This window comes from Bos indicus, chromosome 1, assembly GCF_029378745.1.
Source record: "Bos indicus isolate NIAB-ARS_2022 breed Sahiwal x Tharparkar chromosome 1, NIAB-ARS_B.indTharparkar_mat_pri_1.0, whole genome shotgun sequence".
Lineage (NCBI taxonomy): Eukaryota > Metazoa > Chordata > Mammalia > Artiodactyla > Bovidae > Bos > Bos indicus.
The window spans coordinates 128,379,491-128,395,827 of NC_091760.1; the positions used below are offsets into that span (position 1 = coordinate 128,379,491).

The 16,337-nt window shown below is 33.7% G+C and overlaps 1 protein-coding gene across 3 annotated transcripts in view; it reads right to left on the reverse strand.

Annotated features, from left to right (window-relative positions):
* Nucleotides 1-1,027: 1,027 nt before the first annotated feature.
* Nucleotides 1,028-16,337, reverse strand: part of SLC25A36 (solute carrier family 25 member 36) — a 36,092-nt gene continuing 20,782 nt past the window's right edge. For all 3 annotated transcript variants that reach the window (XM_070794057.1, XM_019961722.2, XM_070794062.1), the window contains 3 exons: nucleotides 8,831-8,897; nucleotides 6,144-6,433; nucleotides 1,028-4,928 (listed from right to left, as the gene is read on the reverse strand). In XM_070794057.1, the coding sequence (XP_070650158.1) occupies nucleotides 4,735-4,928; nucleotides 6,144-6,433; nucleotides 8,831-8,897 (551 nt within the window). In that variant the 3' untranslated portion in view covers nucleotides 1,028-4,734. The remainder of the gene's footprint in view (nucleotides 4,929-6,143; nucleotides 6,434-8,830; nucleotides 8,898-16,337) is intronic.

Below are 16,337 nucleotides of genomic sequence, written 5' to 3' on the forward strand. Positions count from 1 at the left end.
TGGAATTTAGAAAGATGGTAATAATAACCATGTAAACGAGACAGCAAGAGACACAGATGTATAGAACAGTCTTTTGGACTCGGTGGGAGAGGGAGAGGGTGGGATAATTTGGGAGAATGGCATTGAAACATGTATAATATCATATACGAAATGAATCACCAGTCCAGGTTCGATGCATGATACTGATGCTTGGGGCTGGTGCACTGGGACGACCCAGAGGGATGGTACGGGGAGGGAGGAGGGAGGGGGGTTAGGGATGGGGAACACGTGTATACCTGTGGCAGATTCATGTTGATGTATGGCAAAACCCAATATTGTAAAGTAATTAACCTCCAATTAAAATAAATAAATTTATATTAAAAAAATCATAAATTCAGATTCCTTCCTCTATCACAGCTCCTGGTAACTGGTAGTGAACACACATTCACAACATTTAAACTCGAGACATTTGAGCTAAGTCATACCAACTTCAACCATTATTTTGCCAGTATCTTCACTCTATATACTATTTCAGTTTTCACAAAGAATACTGTAAGGAGGCTAAACAATGCCAGCTTTAGGCAAATTGAGAAAAGGAACATGGCAAATTTTTCCTGGTTTCCTTACCAAAAAAATTAGGTGAAGTTTGATGGTTGCTACAATTTGGGAAAATCTAAAAAAACCAAAACAGACAAAACATAAAGTGGATAGGCACTACAAACACTTACAAATGTATTTCAATCTACCACATGTGGATTCATTCAGCTATTCTAACAAGTTTCCAGCTCTTTTCGAGTTTAATTTTTAATATTCTTAGTTTTCTCAAAGGATGAAACTAGAAATTTCTTCCTGAACTAAGAGTGGGATCACTTGACCTTTTAATTGCCAGAGACATCTATCACTAAGTCTAGCAGGTGGGACACTAACAATTGGAAAAAAAAAGGCAATGCACTTTTGCTCTACACATAATCATAAGAAAGTATGATTATATTCTTACCATACCAAATATTAGGATACATTATATGAAACTAAAAAATGAGACATTGGATTTTCATAAGTATATTTTAATTTTTTGAATTTTAACAACTCAAATGAAATTCAGCTAGTTAACATAAATACAGAGTAAATGCACATAATTTACAGCCACATAACAGGAATGCAATAGCAAACCTCACATAAATGGTCAAAGAATATCAACTCTTTGAAGTTGTTTAGCTACAACTGACAGGTCATAATTTAAATGTTCACATATGCAGGGGTACACATTCAAAATGTTTATTAACACAAAAACCGAGTAAAAGAGGAATCTTCAGTTTCTAAAAGGAGTAGCATAAAAAGCAGAGTATAGATTGAGAAATGTAAGGGCACAATGGAGAAGAGATTTGTGTAAGCTGAAAGTCTGTACACTGTATTAAATACTTTTAATTAAAATCCCTTTCCAATTTAAATCATTTAGAAATATCTGTATTCTTAGGAATGTTGAAGTCATGATCAATACTAGAGAAAAAGGCTGAACTATTACATCCACCAGCCCCAAAGGGGTCCTGATAGTACTAACAGTCTGGGCAGAAGGGCATGTAAACAACAAAAGACAGCACAGACAATGCCGGAAGATTACAGGATAAACTGATTCCTAGCACTTAATTCTTTCAAGGTCAAATCAATATTTTCAGTGATCTAAAACAAATCTAAAAAATGCTGACATATTTATACTCCAGTAAAAGAGTAAACACTCATTATTCTTAATAACCCAAACTCAGCTAGTCCTAATATAACCATGCTATTCCATAATGGGCATTTGGTTTTAGGAGACAGAGACATAGTTAAATAATGTAAATGATATTCTCTCTTGGTGTCAGTTTAAAAAAATCAATTACTTGGGGGTCCCATCTAGTAAGATTGGTTCCGCAAAGTAACACACATAAGGAAAACCAAGCTTTGGTGACAGTTTTTTTCCCTGGATTTAAAAGCACTGTGTGGTACCCCACAATCACAGGTTGGTGATTCTCAGATGTGCACTTGGAAATCTAGTAAACTGTTTCTGTGAGCCAGAAGTACCAGAGTTTTATCTGCTGCTCTATGAATATGCTCTTCAGTGTGTACCGCTTTAAACTGAAAGGATCAATTCCATTTTCTGAGAAGATTCTCAAATAAAAGTACATACCAATTTGAAGAGTGCTGACTACCTTTATACAGTAATAAAGTTATCTGATAGATGAAAATAAAACACAGAATAAAAAAAAGTTTCAATGCTTTTTCTTTTTAAATGTCTACACCCCCCCAAAAAAAAAAAAAAAAAACCACCTCCCAAGAAATGTTTCAGACAGACTTTATATACAATTTATATATATATATATATATATATATATTTTGTTAAATTATCTCTGTCATAAACTGCAGCAGATTGTACTTTTGGGGGGACAAAACAATTAAACATCATCGCTCCTTTCCAGTTGTTGCACAAAGAAACAAAGTCTGAGACTCTAAGATCCTTTTCTTCCAGCACAGAAATATACTCACTTTTAAAAGCTGAACACAATGCACTAAAAGGTCAAGGTCAATACAAACACAAACAGGAACAGAATATGAGTTCATCCTTGAAGGACACTTGTTATGAATTTGCTACAACTAAATAAGATGTTCCTTAGTTGCTGGTTTTCATATCATTCTTAACCATTTGTGGGTATTCAGATCACTAAATTATTGAGTCTCTTGTACATTCGATACAACTAATGTTTACAGATCTTCACAAGGCAAATGGCACTGTATTAGGCAGTATAAGCGGCACCTGAAAATCAAAACACTATAGGCTGACACTTTCACTACAGATTTAAGTTATAAACCCTATTACTGCTTTCTTTTTTTGGCATGTTTCTCACAATAAATGTCAAAGCTGATATGAATAATCCCAAAGGTAATGAAACTGAATTTGCCTTTGGTCTCCAAATAGACTGGAATACTAATTCCAATCGAAGCACCTCAAAAACATCCAGTTACTGTTGATTACAAGGAAGTTAAGAAGGTGGAGGAATTTAACAGGGCACTGCGTTTCACTGGTGACAGCAGAGAAAGCTTGCAATGACATGCTACGTTTTTTAATGTTAGGGGCACTGGAGTACACATAAGAATACTTAAAACATTTATTATATTAAAGATCCCCCAAACAATATACCTAAATCCCAGAAAAAAATGTTATGAATACTGTTTCTGCCTAATACATTAACCAACGTTTTAAAAAAATAATCCAACATGGGAATCCTCTCCTACTCACACCCCCCACCCCCAACCTCCCAAAAGGCCACAAAGTGCATTCACAAAGAGTCATTCTTAAGATAAAGCCATTGCACACAATGCACAGTTCATGTATACTGAAATGAGTACCACACTGGAGTTCAATGGTATAAGCTTCATACACCAGTATAGCAACAACCATGAGCAAAAGTCTTTAATATTATAGACTTACAGCAAGTATCTTCACAAGGGCCATACATATAATACAGTATTAAAAGGTGCAGTTGATCTCAACAGCAAAATGTAAAAGCTATCTCTTGTTAATACACTTAATCTGAATTAACTTGCATTTTTTTATGATTTACCATTCAAGAAATTAGGATGGAATAAATTTCTTATGCAAAGTAGTTTGTTCATTTATAAAACTATAAGTCAATTAGGATCACTATCCACTCAATCAGATAACAGAGGCCCTTCTTCTATAAATGTTTATGCTGCCCTGGATACTTATATAATGTTGCCTTAAGAAGAAAAACACCTTTTAAAGGCAAAGCTGAAAACTACCATTTTCTCTACTAAATAACGCAATGTATGAAGATCTTCCAGAAATAATCCAAAGGTTCAAATTCTTAATGTGAAACCAGAGAAAGATCTAGAAGCAGTACATTTTTTTTCACTTTAAGAAAATGATACCTAGGTATGATGGGTGATAATTCAACTTCATAATTAGTAAGTCACTGAAGAGACACTGCATTCATTCATGTATCATTAGGTTAGACAAGATAAGAGAACATGCTCAAGTTGTCAAAATGGCCAAGATCAACATTTTGCTGGCTTATTTTGTCCCAATCTATTACCATTTGAGTTGATACACTGGGCAATTTTAGTGTTCACACTGGGCTAAACATAACACACCTGTGAGCAGTAGAAACCAACACATTTTTAAACTAAAAGCAAGCACAATATTTAGATACTACTTCTTTTGTCAAAAACAGTGACTACTAATACCAAACAATTAACTTTAAAATACAGTGCCAAATCCTCTCAAGGAAATGTAAATACTAGTATTGTTACTTTCCAATTTCATAGGAACTATACAGAAGTGGGATGTTAGAAATTTACAACTGTTAATACTTTCTTTGGATAGTTCTAGTATATAGTTACGGATGGCTTTGTCTAGAAGACTGGAAAAGTGCTCATGGAATAAACACTGTACTCTGGTTGCCATAAATCAACAAAATGCCAATAGTATCCTGTGGTTGTGACAGAGAAAATGGCAATTTTGAGGAAGGAGTGCTTCTAAAGGCTTTTTCTTGGAGGCAGCCACGGTTTTTTCCCCCCACATTACTAAAAAGACTAAGTAATGTGGTTACAATTACTTTAATTCCTACAAGCAAACTTCCACTTAGGCATAGTTCCATGTTCCCACGCTATTTTCCTTCTGTCCGCCATGCTGGCTTTGGTGCTCCATGGTCCAATTTCTCTTTTGGTCTTCCCTCTTTACAGCGTAGCAGTTTGGCGGTGCTATCCATTGAGCAGGTAGACCACCAACTCATAGGTGGCCATCATAATGGCTGTGTTTGGAATCTGTCTCACCAGATGAGTTGTCAGACCACGGTAAAGAGACCCATAGCCTTCTTCTTGAACAAGCAAAGATAATGTCTGAAAAAAGGATCTATACTTTGTTCCCTCTTCACGCAGTCTTGTTCTTACAACTTCTGTATAGGGGAAAAAAAAAAGTCATTTTATGTAAAATGTTAATAATATCTTTATACCCTCCTAATATTGAGCACATTCCATTTATTAGATTGTAAGCGTGAGCTCAGAATAAGCGAGGAGTGATTTTTTTAAATGTAACTTACTGACACTAGTTATTTTAACAACACCAAACTCCTAAGTTAGCTAGCTAAAATCATGCATATTAATTATAAAATTTCATAGGTTCCTGAATGGAACCTATGAAAGAAGACAGAATAAACAAAAGTATCTGCTGCATACTAGATATAGATAAAAGGGAGAAAAGATGTGATTAAAAAAAAAAGGTAGAACAGGAATGATTAAAAAAAAAGGTAGAACAGGAAAGAGATTACAGGTGGTATCAAAGATGAACAGAGGACTTGCCTGGTGGTATACTGGATAGGAATCTGCCTGCCAATGCAGGGGCCATGGGTTTGATCCCTGGTCGGGACACATTCCACATGCCAAGGAACAACTAAGCCTGCGTGCTGCAACTACTGAGCCATGTGCACCTAGAGCCTGCGCTCCACAACAAGGAAGACAGCGCAATGAAAAGCCCCCGAGCTCACCAAAACCATGAGCAGCCTCTGCTCGCCACAACTAGGAAAGCTCTCATGCAGCAACAAACATAAACAAATCTTAGGGGGAAAAAAAGCCTTATGCTACTCATACATATTAAACCCCATTATGATGAACTGTATTGTTATACTATAATTCAATAAAATGGTAAAATGTTCTAATAAATGGGCCACTGGCTGAAGTGGGAAAATATTTCAGAGTTAATGGATTTACTCATACACATTCAGGGTTTCCCTGGTGGCTCAGTGTGAAGAATTCTCCTGCCAATGCAGGAAATGTGGGTTCAAGCCCTGGGTTGGGAAGATCGCCTAGAGAAGGAAACTGCAACCCACTACAGGCTGGATGGCATCACTGACTCAATGGACGTGAGTCTGGGTGAACTCTGGGAGTTGGTGATGGACAGGGAGGCCTGGCGTGCTGCGACTCATGGGGTCGCAAAGAGTCGGACACAACTGAGCGACTGAACTGAACTGAACTGAACAGTATTCTTGCCTGGGAAACCCCATGGAAAGTAGTGCCTGGCAGGCTACAAAGACTTGGACATGACTGAGAGTCATGCGAAGAGCTGGACATGACTGAGCAACTGAGTAACAACATACATCATCCCGTCTTCCTACCGTGTGGATATGCTATACTCGTGGCACATGTTTTTGAGGTGGCGGCAGCTAGCATCATTCCCACAAAATCGGACACTTCTTTTACAGACTCTTCTTCATTTTCCATTGTAGAAGCAATCTTATATTCCAGTAGTTTTTGCTTAATACTTTCATATATAACAAAATGGATAACAGTCTCTGATATGCCAGCATATGAAGCAGACATGCCCCTATAAAATCCTCTAAGTCCATCTGTCTGATACACTTTACGGACACACTCGAAAGCACCCATTCGCTTTTCCCCACGGTTCCTGAAAAGCAAAAAGGAAAAAAATCTTATTAACATAAAGTAGTACAGGTTTTTAAATAAAGTAAATACAATATACAGGAAGAGGCCACTATAGTCAAGAGTAACCCTCTTTAATTCATGAGGAAGTACAAATGAGAATTTAAAAACATCTAGAGTTCCTATTCTTTTGTCTCAAATCTGTCACATCAGACAGATAACTTATAAGGTAGTTTATTTTACTGAATGCAAAACACACTACATTGAATCTCCAGTTTCATTGAAGTTTGTATTGTAGGAATAAGCAACAAAATCCACCATGACTGCAGCTCAAGAGAAAAACAAAATAAAAACCCCTCACATTATATTAAATGCAGTTCTAAGTTGAGAAGATTTCTTTAGCATTTAATAACACATAAAAAGAATGACTGAGACACCAATGACAACAGAATATTAAGAAGTACAATTAAGGTAATTTCAGTGCACCTGAGGGATTCTTCCAAGCCCACCCAATTTCTCCCCAAAAGTCACTGGGTGAATTTAAGTCAAATTTTCTATGATCCTTTGAAGGTAATGGCTGTCTCTTTTACCTCAGTAAATAGTGAATGAGGACTTCTACAGTTATCAAGTATTTATTGAGCACTGTGCCCAAGACAACTTTCTTAGTGCTGCTTAAGGGTGCAGCATCTACTCTTGGATATAATTTTGAGTTCATAAAAATATTTATTACCTTCATTATGATTCCCTCAATAGAACTTTATCTGTAAGAAATGGGTTTAAACTCTACCCACAGGGAAAGAAATAGAAAAGTTGACTGTTTATAAATTATATACAATCTGCTTATGATGTAACAAAATAAAATCACAACTAAGACACCCACCTGATAACCTACAGATAACCTCCAACTTTATAAACTAGTAACTGTCTTGAGTAACTATCCTCAACTAATGGTACTGAATAAATACCTTCTTGGTTGAGTGATCCATGCAACCAACTGTAATTAGTTTCGGCTGTCAGACTCTTTCTTACAAGAAAGTTAAGAGAGCTCTAAGTCCTAAAGGATAACATGCAAACATATCCGTCCTATTCTCGGTCTCAGTGTTGGAAGGCAGCACACCTTCAAATCAACCTTTCATTAACCCTACTCCTAAGCCTAAAAAATTGTGCTGGCTTTACTATTACTTTTCACCTAAATCTACCCTCTAAATACTGAAGCATACATTCCCCTGGTAGTTTATAATAGTACAATACAGACTGGCATCTCATACTTTTTAACCTTTGGGTTATCTTATCTACCACTACCTTTCAGTTCTCTGACTTCAAAATAAACTTTGAGTCTTGCCATAACACTGTACTTAAGGTTTCACTAAAAATTATTCCAGATGAAACAACGACTAGACATTTCAAGTTTCCAAGTGACATACAATTCCACATGACAAAATGCAGAAAACATATCTTTAGGCAGGCATAATTGTTAAAAGATTTCTTAGATCAGTTTTATTTATAATCTACAAGATTAACACTAGGCTTCCCAAACCCTAAAATATAAGAAACAGTGAAAATCTTTTATATAAAGCCTACTTCAGGCTAAAGAGTTAAATTAGTTTCAAAACTATTAATGTGATTATTATTATTACAACACACCAGACAGGATCATCTCTCTCCTTAAAAAAGTGCTACCCTCTCCCCATCCTTCATTCTGAAGGCCAATGGGAGCTGAGACGGCAGGACTCTAAGCTATACCGCTTCTGGCCTTTCTCTCAGTTCCCAGAACCTGCCACAGGCACTAAACTTAAAGATATGTGAGGTGTGCACTGACTAGTGCCTCTGCTTAAAATGGGTTCAAAAACCATTCATTGACTATTCCACTAAAATTGGTCCTCACTGTTTCCAGAGATATCTCTAGAACCTACCAGTACCTGTTCATTACAGATACACTGAATGAATGAATCTTGCTGCCATAAAGTGACTGGGGTAACAGATGAAGTTCATGAATACTTGAGAGCTAAATTCCATGCTAGAACACTCTGCTGTACAAGGTTCTTGAGTTTGAGCAATGATCTTCAAAGACTCAGTCTAGACTCACTGATCATGTAGTTAGTTAATTTAGGTATTTAGAAGGGTTGATTATAATCAAACATGGGGTGAATGAAAGTATCACTGCTCAAGCTAGATCAAGAGGTCCTTTTTCTTCTTTTACTGAAAAACACAATGCATAATATACTTTCTTTCCTAGAAATTCTCATACCTGCAATTAACATCACTTTTGCATCTGATGGTACACCTAAGTTTCAAAACCAAATAAAACAAATTCAGCAGCAAATGAGGGCAAAAACATGGTTGGATACCTGGCACTGAAATCTCACTGATATAAATTTATAGAAAAAATTTTGTTGAAGCCAACTTTAATGAATTAACATACCTTGCATCGAGCTGTAATCGAGTCTTTATAAGCCAAATGGGGTTGGTCGCTGTGATTGCGGTAAAACCTAAACAAACATGTTTAAAATGAACTCTGGTAAAAATGAAGAACACACTATTAACCTCAAGGTTTTTTAAAACTTTATGTAAGTCTATATTTTAAAAAATGCATATAAATATTTACCTATAAACTGATGTATGCTTTACACTTTTGTTTTACAAATCCATTCACAACCATGAACATTTATACTTTATTTTCAATTTAGTCTCAAATTCTGACTCATAACTAAAAAAATTTTTAAGAACAAAATCTGATTATATGTAATTCATCTTCCAATACATTCAGAATACCCTCTGGGCACCCTCTACTCTCTAAATTTAGAAACCCATTTTTGCAGACACATAGAAATTTTGTGTATTCTAGGGCTTTTTAGCATGCAAACTCTACAACAGCTACTTGGGGTCCAACTAACATCACAAATCACTATGTTCAAAATGGAGTCTACATAAACGTCAGCATTTACCAATATTTGATCTTAAGTTGACTATATGACGAAAGAATTATTGTTTGGCCTTATGAATACTTTATGTAACCATACACTTATTAATACTGTTAACATAATGGTATCACACAGATATGGTTTCTGTTAAAGAATTAAAAAGGGCAGATCTATTTTTTCATCCACTTAAAAACATACAAAAACTTAAACATACAAAAAGTTACAAATCAGAACTTCCCTTTCACTTTGAGACACTGAAGAGAGAAACTGAAGGTAGAAGGTAGCTTTATTATACTTTAAAACTAAAGTACTATGTATTAACTATCAGTGTGGAAGGGTGGTCCCCTAAGGTGGCTCATTTCAGGTAGTAAATTAAGATCTCTTCTATGTTTCTAGGCTAGTGCGTATCTTTTACTTGCTATCTTCCTAGAGCTACGGAAAAATAGCACATGAAATGCAATCTTGATGATGGAAATTTATGAAGATTGCCTCATCTATACAAAACAGGGTTTTCATAATATAATGCTTCTGAAATATTTAAGATTAGCTGCTACACAAATTTCATAGAATAACCTTTCATCAACCTACATTTATTCAATTGGCCTTTAAATTCAGTGAAAACTTACATGCAAAAATGTCTAAGGATCTTAACTGTTAATACTTTCTATCAAATACTAGCAGGTCAAGTACATTATTTTTAGAAAGGCTTTGAAATATAATCAGCACACTAATATTAGTAAAGTACTTTCAGGAACAAAAATGCTGTGGTACTACATTGTTTACTAATTGGAATTTAGTCTCACAGGTTCTTTCCCCTTCTATAATGTCAGATCATTAGCTAACTCAAATTGTACTCCTTTAAACCACTATATTAATACTGCAGAAATAGCCAGATGTTTCACAAAGAGATGCTCAAATTGAATCTATTATCAACTAAGATAAATGAAGCAAAAGTTTGGTTTAATAACTCCTTTAATAATTTTTTAATGATTATATAGTCTCCATTTCTCTTAAGTGCTTTTAATGCTACATACATACATATAAAACTAGAAAGGGATCAACAATTTTGTAAGAATCAGCCAATACCAAAACAATAAAAATTGAATGTGCTGAACAGGGTGTCAGGAAGATGTTTTAAAAGGTTCTTTTCATGCATATATTCTTGATAAAAGGAAAGAGAAGAAAACTATGAAACCAGATCAGTTTAAATATTTTATTTGGAATAGATTTGTGCATGGCCTGGCTTAATTAAGAATAAAGCCTCTTGAATCTCATTTTTCTAAGTGAAAAAGTCAAACTAAAGATATTTAAATTACATTGTATATTTAAATTACATTCTAAAGCAAACGTGAACCTGACATCAGAATTCTGATCATATCCCTAATTTAATAATTCTTTATTTTAAACCTAAATATCTGTATTAGCTAAATGTCTGTACAGTAATATTAGGAGTTTATCAACAAAAGGCCACTAAGCAGCACAAGCCAACAAAATACTCTGCATTACTCAAAATAGTTTTTATTAATTACTCTGTGGAAATTTTAAGGAAAAAATTTGCTTTTTATTAAACTTTGAAAGCCTAAAACTGGGTATCAAACTTAAGCATCAAAGCTTTCTAAAAAAATAAAGTTCTATGTCTAAAAATATAAACTGAGTACCTAAATTTATGAACACTCTTCCAAGTCTCAAATTCCTCAATTAGAGGCTGAAAAAACCCCATATATGAAAACTTAAAAATATTATAATACATATTTGTAATTATTACTAGGGATAAATTTTTAATTATCCATAATTAAGTTTTAATTGTGCTTTGTACATGTTAATAAACAATGATAGGAAGCAAACAACAGGTATTTCTCACTTAACTAAAATTCATTTCCAGATACAGACTCACCTATGGAACGTGACACACTAAAATTTAAGTGAAAGAATGACATCATCTTGTTCCTGAAGAGTCTGAGCTTACTACAGCTGGGACTCCCTCGCCCAGTAAAAAGCTAGCTCAATGAACACACTGCCTCACTGTCAGCGAACCATTAACGTAAAGAAAATAATCGATATATAATCCACAGGTTTTTTAGCTATTGTTCCTTTACCAGCTCTGGTCCTATTACATTCTTTTAACTGAAAACATTCTAATAAATTACAGAGACAGTATTAGGCTAATGAAATCTAGAAAACATAATCTATTAGTTAAAAAAAAAACAAGCAGGAAGAAACAAATTTATTACTACCTTTGAATTATATATGGTAAGGTGATTTGAAGCTGACAAACAGCTTAAGTTAAACACCTTCCTACTTCTTTTAAGATAAACATACACAAAGCTACTGGGAATGGTTCCCCTGAAATTTAGACATTTCCTATTACTTTTATTTTGGCATTAAAATTTTGTGACATTTTGATAATATGCTATTTCATATTAATATTCTGAGTACCCTGTTAAATATTAAAACTGACTTATCTATTTGTAGGTTAAAAAGAATCAATATTGCTCCAGTCAATAAAAGCAAAATGGCAATATACTGGCCATACTATTAGTAATATGGTTAATATTTTATTAGAAAGTTTAAGAAACCTTTTAAATGTAATTTTTAAAGTTTTGTTTCATTTAAGATTCTATTTGATAATGTAAACCAATTAAAAACCAGAACAACAGAAATCCACATAATAAACTTGCTGAAAATGTCTATTTCATTAAGTGAGTGATACCTGTAGTATTGCATTTGCAGTACTTTTTATTAACTTCTGTAAGAACAAAGCCCACCTAACCTTTGAAGAGAAATATATTAAAAACAAAACAAAACAAAAAAAACACAAAAAACTAATTAAAACTAAAATAAGATCCCATATATTCTTATCCCATATTTGGAAAGTAATGGTAGGTATTAAGATCAATGTTTTTGCAAGAAAGTAGAAAGCCAAGTATCAACAGACAAGAATGGAAAGCACTGTATTAGGCTTTTAAAACATGTTATACTAAACAAAGAGAACTACTATTTTCTAAAAGTTGTCAGATGGTATGATACCATTTACAGCTATGTAAATCTTAAATACTATTAAGGAATTCTTTGGAGGTCAAGGCTATTATGGCCAAGCTAAAGACCCCAGGCTTTTATTAACAATAACTGAAAAGTTACTCCATTCTTCCTTCTAGAAGGAGTATTATCAAGGAATCAGAATTAAAGTTTTATGAAATACTCAGATAATGCACACACAAATTCAGGAAATAAAAATTCATTTCCCGCCTTCTATTCAACAGCTATTATAAATTCCCAGGGTGTGTTTCTTATAACTAGAGGCTGCAAGAGATGCTCAGATCAGTACTCACGAGGTTTAAGTTAGTCCATATTTCTACAGGAAGTGACCTGCGGATGGGGAGCATGAGATGACACGATCTCACTCTTTTCTCGGGAGAAATGTACAGTAAATGCCTAAAATAGACACAGGCTTTTCTGTATCATAACAACAAGCAGTGACCTCATCAGAAACACGTGTACAAAATGAATCCCATTGGAAGGATTTGAGAAATATTTACTGTGAGATCTAACTTTTGAAAATTTTAAGTTAAAAAAGAAAAAGGAATATCAGAATGGGCCATAATTTTTTTGTTTTTAAAGTACCGAGTACTGAAAATTCTGCCATCTGTAGCAGTTTTGAGAGTCTAAATACTTACCCAAAAGAAGATCAATTCTGCCTTAATGAAAAAATGCTAACCTTGTCAAAGTGGAAATCTAAGAAAATATTCAGAGCAGACTGTCATATCCCATTTTCCTACCATTATTATTTACCATGCTCAGAGCTGAAATCACAAAATTTTCTGTTTTTTAACAATCAGCTTATTTGGTAAATCTAAAAACCACAACAACAAAAAACCCAGAGGAGTTCCTGGCAGTCCAGTGGTTAGGACTTGGCACTTTCACTGCCATGGGCCCAGCTCTGATCCCTGGTCAGGGAATCAAGATTCTGTAAGCCACACAGCATGGCCAAAAAATATTTAAATTAAATTAAAAAAAAAATAAGTAAAAATTAAAAAAATAGAAAATTCAAGGAACTTCATTTTATAACTATAATTTTTTAAAAATGTAACATATAGGTGGCTACAATAGTACCTTTCACTTTCTGTACTATGATCAGTAATATTGCACATCCATTTTTATGAAATATTTTGTATTCAGTTTCTTGTGCTCTACGAAACAAAAAACAGGAAGAATGTTTACATGAAAACACACAAAACATCTAACCATCCATCTAGCTGAATAAACTGCCAGGGATAAATTATTTTAAAAAATATTTTATAATGTAAAACAAAATTTCTATTTAATGAGTAAAAATTTAACATTAAGCTTTAAGTCAAATAGAAAATGTACCTTGAACACTATTAACACAAACAAATAAAACCCACTAGTATCTAGGAAATGTTAAATGATTACATTATTGGTATTTAAAAAATTAAGCAATCACTGTGTAAATATATTATCCAATAAAAATCAGAATTCATTTCTCTTAAATCTATACTGTTGTATATAAAAGTATATATAACCCAGATAAAAACTTTGGAAGACTGGGAGTTACTATAGAAGAAAAAAATTTAATACTATTCTTTCTGTATACACATCTTTGTGTAGGTGTATACAGAGGGATATGCAAACTCATTTAAACAAAAACACACAAAGACCCTAAAGAAAATAAATACCCTTGATGATTAAGATATATTTAGTCTGCCAAAGGTCATATGTGGGGTGAGGGGGGAAGGTAGTATAACAAAGTTACTATTACTTAACCTGATTAAGTAGCCTCACAACTAGAAAAAAATTTTTAATGCATGAAAATTTATAGCTCAAGTTGAGAGTTTACAAATTCTTACATTATTTCCTTGAAACACTAAAACAAATGAAAATAAGACAGCCTTTAAATAAACTGTCCTTTAAATTAAATAGGCTTAGTATTCAATTTCTATGAATAGAATGCAAAAGGCAACTTAACCAAGAGGTTACTTGGAATAAAAATTATGTACATGATTACTAAACCCTTAAGGCATATGCTATGTGATGTGGCAAAATCTTGCAGGCATTATCAACAGTGGTACATTTTTGATACTAAAGTGACAAGGTTAGCATTTTTTTGAATAGTAAGAAAACAAATTTTCAAATGGCTGCCTCTAAGCACTTTGCACCCCAAGTTCATATTTTGAAGACCTCTAAAAATGATCCTGAAGAAAAACCAGTCTAGATTATTACAAGAGTGAAGGGGGCCAAAGGCTACCTTAACAAGTCTGCACGGGACCATTCAGTTTCACCAACCATGTAGCTACCTATAAAAACTGCAAAGCTAAATATTATTGCTCATGAACAGGTGCAAAGAAGCTCTGAAGGTGTAATTCTCAGAAAAAATCTAACTGCAAACAAATGGAAGAAGTATTTTCAAATTACACAAGTGTATAGTACAATATTCTCTGAACAATGTAAGTCTTTCAATTTACCAAAATTCAAGAAATTCAAGTTGGGAAATAGTATCAATGCATAGATAGAACAAGTTAATATTTGTACACATTTGAGAAAAAAAGTACAAAATGGCAATTCCACTGAAAATCTTTGCAATATGATACAAATACAGTAATAAATTTTGATGAGATAGTCTAATGAAAGATGTTCCAGTGGGAATTGGTTTTCTGAAACCCTAAATTTGCAATACTCAATATATTAACAACTATCCTCAACTTAAAATAATTGCTTACCTACTTTCTTGGCATCAAGTCTTTCAAAAAAGAAAGATTAACATTTCTTTACAATTTTCTGGGGTTAAAAAAACAAAAACATGAACACTGATAATCCAGAAATATATTCTTAAAGACCCTAACATAGTGGTTATATAGCTTGAAATTAGCCACTAACTTTATAGACTCAAATTTGGAGGGAAAAATCATATATATTCATATCCAACATTTATCAAAATACATTAAAAAAATCTAACTCTCTGTGGTATTAAAGAACTGATTCTCAAAATATAACCTATGTAGAGCAACCCACTCATTCTAAGAATACGGTAATGGAGAGTCACATAAACTATCTAACTTGCCTAAGATTTCTTTTCTTTGCTAAAGAGTATTTCACCATCTTGATCTTTAAAGCTTTACTTTCCAGTTTTAAAACTCTGTGAGTCAGTCAACAATAAACTAAATATAAAAAGCCATAAAAATAATTTGTAAGGTATGTACTAGATTGTATGGCTATTGACCTCTCGGAAATTAGTATTTCAAACTTACACTTAGTTCATTAATTATGTGGTTGAAATGGATCCAATTTATTTCTAAACAGAAAACAGTTAACTCATTATCAAACACCTGACATTCAATTTCTCAATCAACAGTTGAAAAAGGTAGTTATAATTTGCTTTATAAAGTCACAGCATAATTTAGAAATGTGAGGCATGATTAAATATGTGACAATCTCAGAACTATAGAGAATTTTCTGATGAGAAATAAAGGTCATGGCTTTGTCTAACATGCATGGCAGCAAATGATTTCAGAACCACATTGGTCAAACCAATCTCCCAGCTTATCTTTAATGGCAGTGCAGAGGTCCAGGACTAGCTGTTTTAATTCACAATCATATATTCTCATGAATGATGATGAAAGAGTTCCTGGAAACATTTCTAGAGCAAGCTTGTACACACACCTGGTGCACAGCTACATTTTCAGTGCTATCTTAGTGTGATTTATGTGGAATGCTAAACATATTTTTTAATACATACATTATAACAACAGAGTTATCAGTAATACACCACTCGCAAAAATTTCAGCATTTGAGCACAGGACAAAATGAATACTTTACCAAGAACTGCCGGCACATTTCAGACAGAAGCCAAAACATGCAGCAAAAAAGGAAAAGGCACTAACAGAAATTGAGGAGAAAAGAGTAAATTACAGCTCTGTAATTTTAAGTATAATTATGGTTGGATTCTTAAAACAGTTAAAAGTGATCACAAACTACACAAGACAATGTAAATAT